The 19,902-nt window shown below is 35.6% G+C and overlaps 1 protein-coding gene across 1 annotated transcript; it reads left to right on the top strand.

The window, feature by feature from the left end:
- Positions 1-4,522: 4,522 nt before the first annotated feature.
- LOC112705909 (probable pectinesterase/pectinesterase inhibitor 61) lies at positions 4,523-9,271 on the top strand. The gene is made up of 3 exons (XM_025756927.2): positions 4,523-5,867; positions 7,100-7,236; positions 8,347-9,271. Exons 1-3 carry the CDS (start codon positions 4,873-4,875, stop codon positions 9,045-9,047), a joined length of 1,833 nt encoding a protein of 610 aa, XP_025612712.1. The 5' UTR covers positions 4,523-4,872; the 3' UTR covers positions 9,048-9,271.
- Positions 9,272-19,902: the final 10,631 nt, after the last annotated feature.

The raw sequence follows: 19,902 nt of genomic DNA, 5'->3' as shown, positions 1-19,902 counted from the left end.
TTTCTCCTTTGTCATATCTATACCAACACGTCTTGGCAGTGTGTCCAATTTTGTTATACACCTGGCAGACAGGTCTATTACTGTTGAACACTCTTGAGTCATTGTACTGCTGTTGTTTGTCATTACTCACAATTTTTGATCCTTCGTTGTTAGTGAATCTTGATCCATCAATAATATTTTTAAATCTTGAATTGTTGCTTGTGAACCTTGGATTATTATAGGACTGAGCTTTAAATCTGGAATTATTTTCACCAAATCGCCCATTTTTCATTGATCTGCCACCGCCTCTTCCTCTAGAATCACCTCTAAAATCGCCTCTGAATCCTCCTCTCATATTGTAATTTTGAGAGTAATTTTGAGAATAACCTCGTCCACTTTGTGCCATATTTGCCTGTATGAATGATTTTGGTTTTCTAAACCTTTCCAACATACTTTCATGAGTTAACAGCGAAGCCTCCAATTCTCCAACTGAAATACTCACTGGTCTTATAACTACAGAGGTAATTCCGGTCCATATTCTTCAGTTAATCCATTCAAGATAGCATTAACGCAATCACTTTCATGCATTGGTTCTTCCACTGAAGCTAGGGCATCAATCGTTCCTTTTAAGGCTAACACATAGTCACTAATTGAAGCGCCTATCTTAATACTGTTTAATTTATTTTTCAACTGCATTATCTTTGGTCTAATCTGCGAAGAGAAATGATCTTCTAACCGTTTTCAGACTTCATACGAATAAACGCATCCTACCATTCGAGTAGTGAAAGCCTTCGTCATCGAAGTAAGCAACCACAACTTCAACATTGCATCTTATCTTTTCCATATTGCAAATTCTGGAGTTACTTGTCCTGATCCATCAAACCTCATTGGAATTTCCTCTTCTGTGATATGATGAAGCAAGTCATGACCTTCAATTGTTGATTCTGCTTGATCCTTCCATTGTAAGAAATTATCATCGTCGAACTTCATAGAAATTGGTGAAGAAGTGAAATTTGGAGTAACGGTTGATTGATTCATTATGTTTCTAGCTTGTGGATTGTGCTCTGCCATTAAATTGAATAGAGAGAGCTCTGATACCATGAAAGGTATCAGACTCAAACAAAGAAGAGAAGAGAGAAGAGAATTTTAGAGAGAAAGGAGAAGAAGAGAATGATTCTCAAAACTGATTTTGGTAAAATGAAGCTAACAACTAGAAGTACATATTAACATCTAGCTATTTATAGCCAGGGTAGTGTGCCAGCTGTCACAATGTGGACCACTCAATTTGAACAAACTAACTAACAACTTTGCCAAACTAACTAACAGTTTAAGAATAGGGATGACAACACCACCCGAACCCGTGGGTACCCATCCTGTCCCTACTCGCTCGGGAGAAAGGGTAATTACTTGCCCCACACTGGGGCGGGACGGGTCCGGGTTTAGGTACTACTCGCCCCGGTATATATATAATATATAATTTTAATATATAATATGTGTAATATATACAAAATAATTAGTAAATGAATTAATAATATTGTATCATATTTAAAATTTTACTTTAATTTATGTTATGTATGTGAGGATAGTTATATAAATTTTGAAATTTAATTTTATTTATTAGACTTTAATAATTATAGGGGTGAATAGGGTATCTGCGAAGGCGGGGCGGGTACTTATGGGGATGGGACGGGTCCCTGCGAGAACGAATTAGGGTTCAATCTTTTACTATTTGCGGGTAAAAATAGGACAAATTTTATGCGGATTATTATAAGACATGACGGAGTCAGGTGGAGCAAAACCCCGCCCTTATCCGCCTCGTTGCCACCTTTATTTAAATATTAGAGCTAACAGTTTTGTCAAATTAACTAACAGTTTAAGTTCTAACTAACTAATTCTGTCAATTATAAAGAATAATATTATAATAAGAAATTAATTAATATTAACTATTAAAAATTAATTCTTTAAAAAATTAGACTAACTTAACAACAATAATTTATCAATGCTATATTTCTTTGAAAAATTAGACTAGCTTAGCTCCCACGGTCCCACCCGTTGTTTTCTTTCCGAATTAGACCCCATATAACTTGAAAGAAACGAACGAATAATTATATAGAGAGAAGTTAGAATTTAGTCAAATTAATTTTTATATATATTTTTTAAATATTTAAAGTAAAGATTTTATCACAAGAAATACAATTCTACTTGGCATATGTGTTGATGAGGCCCTGGATATCTCTGGTGCACAAAAAGTACAACAACTTTTATTATTATATAATAATAATATTAAGTGCAAATTAATTAACACTTGATGATAAACTTTTATATAAGGTTGCCACGCAGGTAGGACACCGTCATTGGGCATGAATTTTGGAATTACTTGGGGGATTTGCTATGCTATAAGTGCTGTAATAAAAAATTTCAACCATAGCCAAAAATATTTTATATTCCATTATTTAGTAGTGCTCTCTGCTCTGGTTTCTTCTGCTTGATGAAAATGATATTCATCGTTTTCTCTTTCATATTCCTTAGAATATATTAGTGCCAGTTTTCTTCTTTTAATTTTTGAAAAATACCATGTATAATAAATTTCTTATTTATAATTATATATAATTATAATTTTATACAATATATTACTTATATAATTATCATATTTAAACTTGCTTTTAATTTGAATAAAAAATATTTCTATATGTAGATATAATATTTTTTTCTTCTGATTTTATACAATTTTTTTCTTCTAATAGTAAATTATTATATAGAAAATCATTCGGATAAAGATATCAAAAATATTTTTTTAAAGATATTTTTTAATAATTAAAATTTAACACATATTGATTAAACTGTGTTATTTTTATTAAAATTAGACCAAACAAATTAGTTTAATCGAAAAACTAATAAATTAAATTTTAAATCGGTCTAAATTAATATTTTTTTATAAAAAATGACTAAAATATCTTTATTCTAAAAATTGACTAAAATATTTCTATATATATATATATATTAATTTTAAAAACTCTAAATTCTAATTATATGACAACAGAAAAAAAAAGAGTTAGAATTTAAGATTTTCAAAATTAATATATAATAGAAATATTTTAGTCATTTTCTATAATAAGGGTATTATAGTTATTTTTCTAAAAAATAATATTAATCTAAATCAATTTAAAAATTGATTTACCATTTTTTTAATCAAATTAATTTATCTATTTTAATTTTAAAAAAAAATAATACGATTTAATTGATCATATACATTAAATTTTAATTATTTAAAAATATTTAAAAAAATTTTAAACGGTTTTATCTAAGTAACTTTTTATTATATATTTTGAACTTCTAAAAAAATTACTTTTCTAGAAATTAGGAAATACAATGATTGATAATTTAATACTAAATTATACTATGTTGCAAACCTTAAAATCAATAGACTGCAGTTGTTGTTTTGTTGGTTGCTTTCCTTCTCAAGCGGTTGACTTCAATATTGTCGGGTTACTGGTTAGAGTATTTATTATGTTGCCATGGCTCTAATTTATTTTATTTTATATTTTTCTCAACAAGGCTACTCACTCAAATTTATGCCAAAATTAAATGTATAAGCAAAGACACATCAAAAGTGACAACAAATTATCTATATAGCACGGGCATTTTAACATTTTTATTTTTATTGAGAAAACATAGTTATTGAAAGTGGAATGAACCGAAGGAAGCGAATCTGGTTTAGACAGTTTAATACTTTAATCAGAGCGTGAGAGTATTTTGTAACTAAATTTAAACTTCAAAATTGAAAGCAGGTGCAGCATTGCATGTGATGAGGCACAACCACACGCACCTTATTGTGTTATAACGGGGGTGAAAGAACACGTATTTTCTTTATATATGCACGTACTTCTTATTAATGAGGATGCATGATAAGTAAAGCTTTAAGAAAATTATAATAATCACATATATAATTAGACGGTATAATCAATTTTGTGGATAACTTTAAATAATAGAATTCACTTGCAGAAGTAGTTAGTGGAATAAAGAAAAATAATATTTACACTATTGTTTAAATATATAATTTTATAATGTTTTATATTTGTTTTATTTTTTAATAATTTTTTTTAAAAATAAAAATATACAAGAGAGATATATAAAATAGTATATATTATAACAAGGAAAAGTTTAGAAACGAACGGTTTTATTAAAATTTGACCAACTTAATTTGCAAAAATAAAGTGAATAATTTTATTTCATTGGATGAAATTTCATATCATTAAAATTATTAATAATGACTAATTAATGACTACAAATTATAAAATTTACTGATCCTTAACACTCCTCGTATAACAATTTTCAAAAGTAATAATTATTAATTAGCTTAATTTAGGATGAACATATTCAAACCAACAAATTAAATAGCATAATCTCTTCTTACTCACCTAAATTAGGAATTCAAGTCTCACTCCTCCTATAATGTGCAGATGCATATGTATGTATGTCCGTCGTTTTTCTTGCAAAATGAAGCTACTAATATATTAATTAAGATTGAGAATGGATTAATTAAGACAATAACAATAATAAGAGAGAGAGAGGGGGGAAACAGATCAGAAGAAGACAGAGAACACTTATTAGAAGTGTGGGAAAGGAATAGAAGCTTGAAAGTAGAAAACCCCCCCTTGTTTGATTTCCACTCATATCCAGTGGGCAGCAGTGCTTCAAGTAGCAGCCAGCTAATTCCCGCGACATCGACTTCGCACCAACCAAACACCCTTAGCTTCCCCTCACTCACTCAAACCCACTTAACCACCGTCATTTATATAAACCGCACCGTTTTGCTTATTTCTCATCATCACTATCACAAATAACTTTCACTTTCTCTTTCTCTCTGGCATTATCACAATCACTTTCTATACAATGGAGTACGGGAGGCTTGGTCCTACTGACTTATCTCGTGCCGATGAAACTCCGGTTAATAGGCCGAGATCCTCTACAACTGCCAACACCAAAATTATACTCTTCTCGCTTCTTGCTATTGTTCTCATTGTCGCTTCTGCCATCTCCGCCGTACTTGTTACCGTCGTCCGATCTCGCGCTTCCACCGACGACGGACGATTAAAGGAACCTACTCTCGCGGGCAAACCGACGCAGGCCATCTCACGCACCTGCAGCAGGACAAGGTTCCCGGACCTCTGTGTTAACTCGCTTCTCGATTTTCCGGGATCCACGGCGGCGACGGAGCGGGACTTAGTCCACATTTCCTTCAACATGACGCTGCAGCACTTTACTAAAGCGCTCTACATCTCCGCTGCGATTTCTTCCTCCGGTGTGTACGCCTCCATGGATCCACGCTCCCGTGCCGCATACGACGACTGCCTTGAGCTTCTCGACGAGTCCGTGGACGCCATAGCAAGATCTCTCACTACAGTCTCTCCCTCCGGCGCATCTCCCGGCGGCACTGTACGACCGCTTGGATCGTCCTCGGACGACGTGCTCACGTGGCTAAGCGCCGCGCTTACAAACCAGGAGACGTGTGCCGAGGGGATGGAAGGCGCCTCCGGCGCCGTGAAGAGCCAGATGGCGAACAACCTGAAGGACTTGTCGGAGCTGGTGAGTAACTGTTTGGCGATATTCTCGGCTTCCGGTGCCGGCGACGACTTCTCCGGTGTCCCTATACAGAACCGGCGAAGGTTGATGGCAATGCGAAAGGAAGAGGTGGAGGAGAAGGAGGATTTCCCTAAGTGGCTGAGTAAAAGAGATAGGAGGTTGTTGAGTTTACCGGTTTCGGCCGTACAGGCGGATGTCATCGTCTCAAAGGACGGTAACGGCTCCGTCAAGACCATCGCCGAAGCCATTAAGAAGGTTCCGGAGTACGGTAACCGGCGATTTGTTATTTACATAAAGGCAGGAAGGTAAATTATTCACTGATCTTTTTAATTACTTACTTGTTTTGGTTGGTTTATTTTTATATTTATTTTTCTGTACTATACAATTAGGTGAGCTAAATAAATTTTAAAAAATATTTTAAATTACACTTTATATTAATTAATTGTTATTAATTAATAATTATCTAAATTTTATTTTTTAAAATATAAAATTAATAATTATTAATTATAATAATTTAAAATTGATTGATTAGGAATTGTTTATTTATATATTTTTTTATTTCAAATTGTAATTATTAATAATAATAACCATAATTATTTATTATTATTAAAGATTCTCATCATATATACTTTTTTACTGATGCTTCTCTTTCTTAATTCCAATAACCGCTTATTTGCTAATGGTTTTGGTTCAGTTTATAATAGTAACTTTAATATTAACTGAGTAGAGTAGCATATAAATTTGAGTGACGGTGATCATCGGTTATTAGTTTATACTTTATAATAAGATTGTGATTGTTGAAAAAGACTTTGGAGGATCACGGTCACGGCAGTGATGGCTTCATTGACTTATCGAGGACTAATGATCATGCATGCACTTACTCGCAACTGTAATCATGTGACTCAAATATTGTGTGTGATTGTGATTTTTTTAAAGGCAGGAGCTGAGTACTGGATTAGTATTAAATATTTTAATTAATCCCTCGAAGCATCTATCCCTCATTAATAGATTTTTGGCATGTTAAAGAATAAATAAAAATCCACTAAAACTGATTTTTTTTTTTTGTTTCCCACGGTATCCCCCAACCCGGCAGGTCAAGGACTAATCCGTCGCGGTACTGAGCTCCATTTAAGGGTTTGCCGCTGGCCAATGGGTTGCTGCATGCACAAGGCGAGATTCGAACCCCCGACACTTGCTTAAGCGGACTAGTGAGCTAACCACTAGACCAACCCAACTTGGTTACTAAAACTGATTTATTTAGCTTTGGATGTTAACAACTCCGAATCTAAATGATGTCAATGCTTCAACCGATATATAAATAAGAATAAAGCAAGGTGACGCAACATTATTCTTCTGATGAAACCATCATATAAAATTTATTGGAAATGTTTAGTAGCCAAATAAATTTAGCTAAAATAAACTAAAATTAACTTATCTAGTCTTTATTAATTATTGTAATATTAAATAAGACAAATTTTTGCTGTTTGCTGTTTTTTTTTCTTAACATTATTGAAAATTTATTTACAATTAATTTCAGGTACGAAGAGGACAATTTAAAGGTGGGACGGAAGAAAACAAACGTCATGATCATCGGGGACGGCAAGGGCAAGACGGTCATCACGGGCGGTAGAAACGTTTTGCAGGAAATGACCACATTTCATACTGCATCCTTTGGTAAATTCCCTTTTCATCATTCATCTTTTTGCATATTATGGCGCTTTTTGTCTAATCATTATTGTTTACAATAAATATTGTCTTAGGAAGAATAAGCAAAAAAAAAGTTTTAATTATATGAACGGAAAGGTCCAAATCCATCCATGCATGACACGAGGTAGAAGTAGAACCGTACCTGAAGCACGTGGCCTGCTATTTTAGGCTGTCATGTTTTAAGATTCCCTGCTGTCTAGGACCTTGGTAATTTAGGACTTGATTATCACCCCATACCACTTCCATTTCAGGGCAATACAAAAGAAAATTGTACCATTACAATTAATCCTCTTTAATTAGTCTATGTGAAAGTCAAATTTCATCTTGATGATCACCATCAGTGTGCATTTCTCATGTGTATACAGTATACACGTATAGTAAATTAGTAACCCTCTAGGCCCTAGCTACCTTTCAAAAACGACAATGTGAAAAACTGTTAAAATTCGCAATCAAGTATGGTTAGTTAGTTAGTTAAAGCTGAGGTCATTGTTCATTTGCTAGATAATTAAGTAGATAACTTAGGAGATATTTCTGTTGTATGGGCTTCCATGTGATTAGGTAGGTGCGTGGGTAAACTATATAATAGCTGAGTTTAGAGTAACATGGCTCAACACACTGTGTATTATTTAAATGTTTAGTCAAAGCATGGGACTGCAGCGTTTTTACGCAACACATTTTCTTCTGTCGCACCAAAACATATGATCAATGTACTTAATGATCTATAACTATCATCAAATAACGCAACCATTAATTCAGATGGTAAGTCTAACTTCAACGAATGGCTCCAAATTAAAGTAGCAAAACCAAATTATTGAATATTTATTTGGGTTTTTTTTTTGGGGGGGGGGGGGGTCACACGCACAGAGCTTTGCCAAACTCAAATTTATAAATAGATAAATAACAACCAATAGCATTTTCTGTTACTTGTTGTAGTATACAAGTTAACCAAATTATTTTTCTAATCAGTCACCCAAAAAAAAAATTTATTTTTCTATTCAAAACTAACCTCTAACAACAACAATCATGACTCATGAGTATCGTCATTCCACCAACTTAATTATTAGCTCATTCCTGCAGCTGCGAGTGGCTCTGGATTCATCGCAAGAGACATGACATTCGAGAACTACGCGGGCCCAGCGAAGCACCAAGCGGTGGCTCTCCGCCTCAGTTCAGACCACGCGGTGGTTTACCGGTGCAACGTCATAGGCTACCAAGACACATGCTACGTTCACTCAAACCGTCAATTCTTCAGAGAATGCGACATATACGGTACCGTAGACTTCATATTCGGCAACGCCGCAGTGGTATTCCAGAACTGCAGCCTCTACGCTCGAAAGCCCATGCCCCAACAAAAAAACACAATAACGGCCCAAAACAGAAAAGACCCGAATCAGAACACAGGCATTTCGATCCATAACTGTCGGATCCTAGCCACGTCAGATCTCGAGGCATCAAAGGGTAGCTTCCCAACATATCTGGGCCGTCCATGGAAAATGTACGCTAGGACCGTATACATGATATCATACATCGGTGATCACGTGCATCCACGTGGATGGTTAGAGTGGAACACAAGCAATTTTGCACTGGACACGTGTTACTACGGTGAGTACATGAATTTTGGGCCGGGTGCTGCCATCGGTCAACGGGTTAAATGGGCTGGGTATCGGATCATCACGTCCACCGTGGAAGCAAGCAGATTCACGGTGGGCCAATTCATTTCAGGCTCCTCGTGGTTGCCGTCCACCGGAGTGGCTTTTATTTCTGGCCTATCAACCTGAAAACAAGAACCTCAATCTTTTTTCACAATGCACATGGACAAACCCAATTTGGCATTATAATTTTTATTTGTAATTGTACTAAAGTAGAAAAATAGTGGTATGTTTTTTGTTTCTTTCCCCTTGGGGCATAATGTTTTTATTTGTCTTTCCCATGATGATAATAAGAAATGTAACGTGTAAACATTGTTTAATATAATAATATATATAGATCTTATTTTTGCTCATCTTTAAGTCCAAGTTGTCCACTAGCAAGAAGTAGTAGCATCCTGGTTTCGCTGACAATTGAGAAATGATCATCATTTCAGTTTGTTGATTTTGACTTTTTGAAGGCCACCAGATTATTATTGTTGATGGAGTAAAAAGACTCATGTTTGTCTAACATCGGATACTAGCATTAGTAGTTGTTGTTGTTACGTAAAGACGGAAAATCTGAGAATAATAGTGGTTGAGGTTTAATTTAGAAAAGAAGGGAAGCAAAACTTAGTTCATCCCACCATACTCCAAAATTATTGAAGTTTGAAATAACCGGTTTTTATGTGTTTTGCTAATTAATGAATATTAGACACTGAATAAAGAATAAAATGAAAAACAAAATGGTTGAGAACTACGATATATGGCTACACTATTTAACAATTAATAGATCTGAGTAAAATTTTTATTAAGAATAATACTTTTAATTTCTGAAAAAAAAGAGTAATTTATTTTAAATGCAACTTAAAATCGGCACACACAAAAAAAATGCAACTTAAAATAAATAAATAAATAAAATTTGTGTCACGTCATTCTGTGGGTTGCAACTTAATTAAATGGAAACAAACACATGGGGCTTTGTTTCGGCTGAGCCATCTGTATTTTCGTCGAAATTTCTATGGAACATGCATGGCGAGACATTTATTTATGGGGCAGCAGATAAGACATGTCACATGGTGTGTGTCCAATTGTCCATGGTAGTTACATTATTCAACAAATTAAAATGTTCATGTGAGATTATATTTGTCTTAGGGACATATATTATCAGGAGGTTAACCAATCTCACTTCTCAAATGTCAGCGAGCAATAAGCCATTCATTGATTATGATGGCTCTTTATAATTGTTCTCCTCTTTTTATTTTTAATAATATAATTTAATATCAATGATATACTTTAAATAATTGTTTGACTATGTATTATTTCGTATTCAATTCTAGAGTTTATTGTTACAATATTTATGACATAAAAATAATTTAATCAAAACAATTTCCATGAATAAGAAAGACCATTTAAACATCAGAATAAGAAATAATATGTAACTTTAAAATAAAAATATTAGTATATAGACAATATATTTTCTTAATTTAACCAACTTTTGAAAATAGTCACGAATAATTTTATTTATATTCAGGAAACTAAACTTTTGTTTGGTAAGTAACTAGTTGGTCATTATTAAAAAAATTATCTATTACTATTTATTTATTTATTGTTCTATTGAGTCAATTAATTAAATTTATTTTTAATTTTGATACTAAACTAAATTTAGAAATAAGCAAAATGTTAAAAAAAAATGAGAGTACATACTTCTCATATAACGATTTATTCCTATGGGTTCATCCATGCTCTGCTAGGGTTTTACTGCGCCACCTTCATGATTATACCTTTCTTTGTCTTTTCTTTGTCAAAGTCTTTTCCATTTTCTTCTACTTTCTTCTCTTAATTTCTTTTCTATTTCTAATTTACCCCATTTAGTTCCCTAATTTTCGTTTCTTCTCCTAATTCATTATTACGCTAAATTTCTCTTTTAATTCACTCTGTTTTGTAATTTACTTATTTCATATATCTTTTTTTTATATATTTTTTTTCCATCAAATACCAATTTTTTCTACACCACGAGCCACAAATTAAAGACTCAAAATCCTATATAATTGACAGTGATCAGGAGGATGATTTGATCGTTTTAGCTTATGAAGAGATCTCTGAAGGAATTCAAGCCTGTACGCGAAGCCTGAAAGGATTTTCTCAGATCGAATCTTTTTGGTAGGTACCATGAAAGGAGCTCTCTATGCAATATGGAATAAACCCGAAGGATTCAGAGTAGTCGAAAAACTCAACAATGAGTTTCAATTTTTCTTTGAGAATGACTTTGATGTGACTCAAATTGAGAGGGATTCTCCTTAGTTATTCAAGAGTTTTGTTCTTCACGTTCACAAATGGAAGCAGTCAATAAACATGGAGGATAATCACAATTTTGGGGATTGCCTGAACAATACAAAACGCTTGAGGTGGACCGAAAATTGGGTGGGAGACTTGGTCAAATTGAAGATGTTGCTTTGTTTGAAGTTAGAGGCAAAGATACACGCATAGTGAAGGCTAAAGTGGAATTGAACGATGATAAAAGAGTGAGAGATACACTGAAATTGCTTGATCCTAATCAGAAAATGCTGGAAATTGGAGTACGCTATGAACGTATAGGTGTGTTCTGTACTTATTGTGCAAAATTGGGGCATGAGTATAAGAACTGCCAATTTTTTATTAATGATTCTGCCCAAAACAATATCAAGAAAGATAGAGTTGGTGAATGGCTTAAGGCAGGTCAAGTTTTAACTGAAAAGCGAGCTTCTTTCAATCCTAATCAACCTCGGGATGGTTCTATTCCAGCTCAACCGAAGAAAAATTCTCCACCTGCTTAGCTTTTTTTAGTTTCTCAAAATTGAGTGTGCAATACGATAAAAAAAACAGAATAATGAAAAAAATTGCTGTTAATTCGGGTTTTAGAGCAGAAAATAAGGGTAAATCAGAAAACACTGGTACGACTATTGATACTAATTCTTCTTCTAATGCTTTATTGGAGATATCATATCCTATGAATAATGTCCAACACAATAACAACGTGATGTCCAAGCTTAGAAAGGAGAACAAAAATCCAAACCTGAAACAACTTGCCAGAAAGTCTGTGATAGGTTTCAAACGAAGGAGTGGAGGTAACGTTACTGAAGATATTCCAAAGAAAATTTGTATCAATGATATTGTCTCTGATGCTATGACAGTGGAGGGTGCCAACCTTCAAGTGGTACCCAAAGAAATATGAAACTGCTCTCGTGGAATTATTAGGATTTGGGGAGACCCTTGACAATCCATAATCTTAAAAGGATTTGCAAATCCTACTCCCCCGAGGTTGGTTTTATCTGTGAAACAAAAAATCAAGGACATCTTTTCCTCCACTTGTCATGAGAACCCTGAACTTCTGTTTCCTTATTTTAAACCTAAGGTTACAGCTCACATGAACCGTAGGCTTCAAAAACCAGTGACTATGGAAGAAGTGAAACATGCAACATTTAGCATTCATCCTCAAAGTGCTCTAGGAGATGATGGTATGACAGCAAAATTTTTTCAAAGCTTATGGAATATACTTAGTAGTGATGTATTTCGAGCAGTTAAGAACTTCTTTTCAGGGGCAGAATTTTGAAGGATTTTAACCACACTCAGATCTATCTTATTCTCAAGATTTCTGATGCTAAAGATATGACTCAGGTAAGACCAATAAGCCTATCCTTAGACTTTTACAAGATTATCTCTAAAGTACTTGTACATAGACTTCAGGGTATGATGAATAGACTAATTAGCCCTACACAGAGTGCGTTTATTAAAGGCAGATTAATCTCTCATAATATCCTAAGTGCTCATGAGTGTATGCAATACTTGAAGAACAAAAAAGGGGACTCGAAAATGAAATGGCGCTAAAATTATGTATGAGTAAGGCATATGATAGGGTGGAATGACACTTTCTTTGGTTTATATTGGAGAAGTTTGGTTTTGACTCCCAATGGATCATGTGGATTTGAGAATTAGTGACAACTGTTTTTTATTCTGTCATTGTGGAAGGACAATCCTATGGTTTCTTCAAACCAAATAGAGGTATTCGACAAGGAGATTCTCTATCTCCCTATCTTTTTCTTTTTTGTGCAGAAGGTCTCTCCTTCTTGCTACACAAGGCATAACAAAACAGACCAATTCAGAGTCTTCAAATACATAGGCGATGTCCCAAGGTCAACCACCTCCTCTTTGCTGATGATTCCATCTTGTTCTGTAAGGCTAATCCTGAAGCATGCTCAAACATCCTACATTTATTGAATTCTTATGAAAGCAACAGTGACCAGAGGGTAAATCTTAATAAATTGTTGTATTCTTTAGCCACAACACTCCCTCCACTACTCGTACACTACTGGCTAACTTTATGAATGTTAATCATATTGGGGCTCAAGATAAATACCTTTGTTTGCCTTCTATAGTCTCTAAATCGAAAAGGCTTCTTTTAGTATGATCAAAGAGAAGGTTCGGAAAAGAATACAAGGGTGGAAGCACAATCTTATATCGTCAGGTGGTAGATGATGAGCGAAAATTTTATACGCTTTTTGACATCATTTTCATATTGTTTTCGTTATGTTTTGTTTAAGCTTTATTATATTTTCATAGGTTTTAGTGCTAAATTCACATTTTTTATTTTACTATGAGTTTTTGTATGTTCTGATGATTTCAGGTAATTTCTAGCTGAAAATGAGGAGTTTTGGCAAAGTCCGATTCAGAGGCAAGGAAAGCGTAGCAGATGCTGTCAGATTCTGACCTCCATGCATTCAAACGAGAATTTTTTGAGCTACAAAAGTCCAAATGATTCGCTCTTAATAGCGCTGGGAAGATAACTTTTAGAGCTTTCCAGAAATATATAATGGTCTATACTTTTCTTCGAAGGAGTCTGCCCATATCGGGCATTGAACGCCAAGGAGTTACCCCCTTTCTGGCGTTGAACGCCCCAAAGGAACCTAAGCCAGCGTTGAACGCCACATTCCACTCCATTCCTGGCGTTCAACGCCATCAAGAGGCACAAGGTAGCGCCAATCACCCCCAATGGGCGTTCAACTCCCATTCGTCAAGTTGGACGCCAAGCTCAACCTAAGTACTCAACCAAAGTGGGCCTAAGAGTGGATTTTCGCACCTCTAGTTTAGTCTATCATAATTTTGTACTTCTTTGTTATTTATTAGGTTATTATATATAGAAGAAGATCACCCTTGTTTAAGATCTTCTTCCACCACTTTTGAATTCACATTACTTTCTGTAAGCTATGAGCTACTAAACCTCCTAAGTTAGGGTTAGGAGCACTGCTGATTCTCAAAGATTAATAATATTACTGTTTCTATTTCAATACACGTTTGATTTCATTCTCTTGTGCATTTTCGTTCTTCATCTCATTAACTGAGGATGAACTGTGAAAATCATCCTTGTTCTACATGGGTTCCGTGTGAGTCCTAACCCAGATAGCATTGTGCCACAGCTAGAGAATGCACTGCGAATTCAAAGAGAGTGCCTGGGCGAATTTGGATAAGTGACATAAAATTCCGTTGGCTATGGGTTGCTGAGGTATCTGTGGCGTTAAGGCTAGAGTTTGAGAAGCAACATTCCCTAATCTGGAAGATCCAACCTTGTCTGTGGCGTTTTGAGTAGGATCGCAAAGGGGAGTGGATTGCTTAGGTCTTCACCTTCGGCTATAGTGAGAAGCCATGAGTTAACTTGATGATGGTGTTACATGAGTTGCTCGGATATGGTGGACTGCTATGGTTTAGAAGAGGCTAACTTGATAAGGTTACTACATGAGTTAGTCAATTACGACTGCGATTGAAGTTCGTTATTGAAGTAGACAGTAAGAAAAGTTAATTCGGAAGGAATACGCATGTCCGAAGCCTTAACTGATTATCTATCACTGTTTTCACACCAATCTGGTATTTTGTTCTTTACTATTTCATTTATGCTTTCAAACAAGCAACCATCTTTTCTAGTCGCCTGACTAAGATTTACAAGATAGCCATTACTTGCTCAATCCGACAATGCTTGCTCAATCTGACAATCTCCGTCGGATTCGACCTTCACTCACCTGAGGTATTACTTGGATGACCTAGTGCACTTGCCGGTTCAGTTGTTCGGAGTTCAATTTGGCGTCGTTGCCGGGGATTGTTCGAGTTTGACAAACTACCGGACTATCTTGTTGCTTAGATTAGGTGCTTTTTACGGTTTAGTTACTTTTGTTTGTATCTTTTGTTTTCTTTTTCAAAAACTTTTTCAAAATCTTTTCTTTTCTTTATCTTTTGTTTGAGTCTTGTGTTAATCTTTAAGTTTGGTGTCTTTTTGGTATTTCTTGGTTTTTCTTTCCTCTGGCTTTTCAAAAATTTTCTCTTATTGTTCTTTCTTGGTATTCGAATTGTTCTTGTTGATTTCTTCATTTGATTTTAAAAATTTTACGTTTGGTGTCTTTCAGTTGTTTTTCTTTTAATTTTCGAAAATTAGTGTCATTTGATCTTAAATCTTTAAGTTTGGTGTCTTTTTGTTATTTTTATTTTTCCTTAATAATTAAAAAAATACAAAGATATCTCTTTTATTTTTATTCAAATTTTCGCAATCTTTACTATCTTTTCTTATCTTGATCTAAAAATTTTAAGTTTGGTGTTTTCTTGTTAGTAAAGTTTAAATTTTACTTTCAAATCTTTATTTTATCTAACTTTCAAAAATCCTATCTTATTCTAAAATCAAAATCAAATCTTTTCCGCTTTCAAAATTCAAAATTCAAAATCTTTTTCAAATCTCTATCATATCTTTTACTTTAAATCTTTCCTATCTTATCTTCTTCAAAATTTTAAATGTCAAATTCTTATCTTTTTAAATCTTTACTATCTTTTAAAGTTTGATTTTCAAAAATATTTTTAATCTTATCTTTCTAATTCTTTTTTAAATTTTTATCTTATCTTTCCTTTTGAATTCAAAACTTACTTATCTTATCTTCTTTTTAATTTTAAATTTTAAACTTTTAAATTTCAAATCTTTCTCAAATCTTATCTTTCTTTGTTTGACTCTTTCTTTCAACTTTTAAATTTCAAAATCTTCCTTTCAACTTTTTCTTTTTAATTTCAAAAATCAAATCTTTTATTTTGTTTTCAAATCTTGTTAATTAGTTAGCTACTTGTTTTATCCTTTATCTTCCTTTCTCTTTCTTCTTTTTCAAAACCTCCTAACTACTTTCTCTTTCTTCTTTTTCAAAAATTTCATCTCTCTTTCCCTCTCTATTTTCAAATATATCCCTTTTTCTCTCTCTATTAATTTTTAAAAACTATCCTTATTAAAGGACATCTTCTTTTCTTTTCTTCTTGACCTATCTCTCTAACAAATGATCTCTATACTCTGACATAGATAATCCTTTCTTCTTCTCTTCTTACATTCTTTCTTTTTGTTTATGAGCAGGAACAGGGATAAAAAACCTCTCCTTCATCCTGATCCTAAACCTGGGAGGAATCTAAGAAGACGGTTACATCAAGTTAGAGCACAACACTCCGGAAAAAACTTCACAGATTTTTTCGAACAAGAAGCTGAGAATACAGACATGACAACTATTCCCAATGATAGAGGAGACACGAGGAAGGTCCTATGTGAGTTTACTGCACCCACTTCTGACTTCTATGGACGGAGCATCTCTATACCTGCCATTAGTGCAAATAACTTTGAGCTGAAACCTCAACTGGTCACTCTAGTTCAATAGAACTGCCAGTTTCATGGACTTCTACAGGAAGATCCCAATAGATTCATCTCTGATTTCTTGGAGATCTGTGATACTATTAAGACTAATGGAGTAGATCCAAAGATTACAAGCTTATGCTTTTCCCCTTTGCTGTAAGGGACAGAGCTAGGTTATGCCTGGATTCTCAGCCTAAGGAAAGCCTAGACTCTTGGAGAAGGTGGTCGATGCATTTTTGACCAAGTTCTTTCCACCTCAAAAGTTGAGCAAGCTGAGGATGGAAGTTCAGACCTTCAGACAGAAAGAGGGTGAATTCCTCTATAAAGCATGGAAGAGGTACAAGTAACTGATCAGAAGGTGCCCTCCTAACATGATTTCAGACTGGACCATGCTAGATATCTTCTATAATGGTCTTTCTGAATTGTCCAAGATGGAATTGGATCACTCTTCTGGTGGATCACTCCACTTGAAGAAAACGCCTGATGAGGCGCAGGAACTCATTGACATGGTTGCAAACAACCAATTCATGTACACTTCTGAGAGGAACCCTGTGAACAATGAGGTGTCTCAGAAGAAAAGAGTGCTTGAGGTTGACACTCTGAATGCCATATTGGCTCAAAACAAGATCCTGACCTAACAAGTCAACATGATCTCTCAACATTTGATTGGATTACAAGCTGTAGCTGGCAGCACTCAAGAGGCCTCTTGTGAAGGAGATGCCTATGATCCAGATTAACCCATGATGGATGAAGTTAAGTATTTGGGAAATCCCTTAGGAATTCCCAACAATGACTTTTATGGAAACACCTACAACTTATCCTAGAGGAATCATCCTAACTTTTCATGGAAGGATCAATAGAAGCCACAAGAAGGCTTCAACAATAATCAAGGTAGAAAGAACCAGAATAGATTCAATAACATACCATTTCCACCTTCTCAGCAACAGATGAAGATGTCTAAGTAGAGCCTCTCTGACTTAACTACTATAGTCTCCTATCTCTCTAAGACAACTCACAGTTTCATGACTGGAACAAGATCCTCCATCAGGAATCTGGAGGTACAGATTGGTCAGTTGAGTAAGAGAATCCCCGAGATCCCTACTAACGCTCTTCCAAGTAATACTGAAGTAAACCCAAGAGAAGAGTGAAAAGCCCTCACTGTAGCAGCTGAGGCCGAATCTGAAGAGCAAGTGTTGGCGTTGAATGCCAGCCAGGGAGTAGATGTTGGGCGTTCAATGCCCAAGAATGAGAAAGGTGTGGTGTTGAATGCCATAATGGGAGTAGTTGGGCGTTCAACGCCCACTAAGGACTCCCTTGTTGAAGAACTAAAAGAAACCAGCATGTATGAGGAGAGCATAGAGGTTCCCTTGAATGCCTTGTTGCAGATTATAGAATCTGAAGAATATTCCTCCTCTGATGAGGAAGAGAAAACTAGGGAAGAGCAAATTGCTCGGTACTTAGGAATCCTGATGAAGCTTAATGCCAAGTTATTTGGAACAGAGACATTGGAGGACGAATTTCCAGTGGTCACCAAGGAATTCAATGCCTTGGTTCAGAAGAAACTACCTCAGAAGCTGCCGAATCCTGGACGCTTTCTAATTCCCTGCACCATAGGAACAATTACCTTTGAGAAGGCTTTATGCGACCTAGGGTCCAGCATAAACCTCATGCCTCTCTCTGTAATGGAGAGACTGGAAATTTTTGAGGTGCAAGCTACCAAGATCTCATTGGAGATGGCAGATAAATCACTGAGAAAGGCATATGGTCTAGTAGAGGATGTCTTAGTAACAGTTGAAAACTTTTACATCCCTACAGACTTTATAATCTTAAATACTGGAGAGAACGAGGATGAATCCATCATCCTTGGACGACCTTTCCTAGCTACTGCCAATGCTATAATTGATATGGCAAGGGGAGAGCTCGTTCTGCAGTTGTGGAAAGATCACATCTTGTTCAAGATTCCTAAACCCAACTCCCTCCCTAAGGGAGAGACAACTATGCAACACTTAGTGTTCTAACTCTCTCTCTCAGTGTAGAGCTTTACAGAGCCCCCAAACACCAAATCTAAGTTTGGTGTTGAGAAACCATCATCAAGCACTGAGAATAAAGGCACAAAGAAAAAGGTACCTAAAGGCTGGAGGGATAAGAAAATCCCCATTGAAGGCCTCTCATCTGGCATGGGAGTTGTCTTCACAGACAGCCCAGTGATTCCACACACTGTGAATAAGATCCTGTCTCTAGAACACGTGGAGCTCATCCATGAGAGCACAGAAAAGAAGTTCTCTGTAATGGGTGAACTTCTGAGCCCCTATCTATCCCCGTAAAAGGGTTGACCATCAAGCTAATGATGTTAAAGAAGTGCTTGTTGGGAGGCAACCCAACCATAACTAAAGTATTTCTGTTTTTCTTTATTTCTCTAATCTTAGTTTATTTTCATAAGTTTGTGATCATGTGCAGTAGTTAGAGACAGAGACATTCTGAGATGGAAATAGAGAACACCCTAGAGTAAACCCCTTGTTGGCGTTGAACGCCAGACAAGGAGGCAGGAAGGGCGTTCAACGCCCTATAAGGGCAAGAAAGCTGGTGTTGAATGCCACACAGGGAGATTGTGGGTGTCTAACGCCCAAGAGGGAGCAGCTTACTGGCGTTGAACGCCAGAATGGGACCATTCTGGGCGTTCAATGCCTTACAAGGAGCAGAGACCTGGCGTTGAACGCTAGGAAGGGAGACTCTAAAAGGGCGTTCAACGCCCTACATGGAGCAAGAAGTTGGCGTTGAACGCCAGTCAGGGAGCAGAGGCTGCGCATTTAATGCCCACAAGAGGGAAGAAAATTCGAATTCCCTAACCTCTTAGGATCAGCGGGTCCCACAGAATCTCCACCTACCCTACCTTCTTATCTCTCTTAGTTTCCCTCTTTCCCACATACACTCTTTCCCATACACCCTCAACCAATCACATCCACATCACCTTTTTCTCTTTCCAACACCCTTCATCACTACCATCCATCAATTCCCACCAACCCATTTCAATTTCAAATCCTTCCCACCCATACTCCTTTCATAATCGAAACCCAACCCTAACCCACCCTATAGGGGTGTTCGTGGTGCGGTTTGGTTCGGTTTTTTAGGAAAAAGCCATCCGATCCGATCGTCTAATTAAAGTGCGGTTCGGTTTGGTTCAGTTTTTTTGTCAAGGTCATCCGAACCAAACCAAACCAATTAAAATTGTTTTGGTTTAGTTCGGTTTGTTCGATTTTTTCAATTAAATAAAAAAAATTCTACCATACTATTATGCAAAGAATGCGAGTTAGGAAAACAACATAAAGCATC

The sequence above is a fragment of the Arachis hypogaea genome, chromosome 8 (genome assembly GCF_003086295.3).
Source record: "Arachis hypogaea cultivar Tifrunner chromosome 8, arahy.Tifrunner.gnm2.J5K5, whole genome shotgun sequence".
Taxonomy (NCBI): domain Eukaryota; kingdom Viridiplantae; phylum Streptophyta; class Magnoliopsida; order Fabales; family Fabaceae; genus Arachis; species Arachis hypogaea.
The sequence above is the reverse complement of the archived record's forward strand: the minus strand, read 5'-3'. Positions and strand labels throughout refer to the sequence as shown.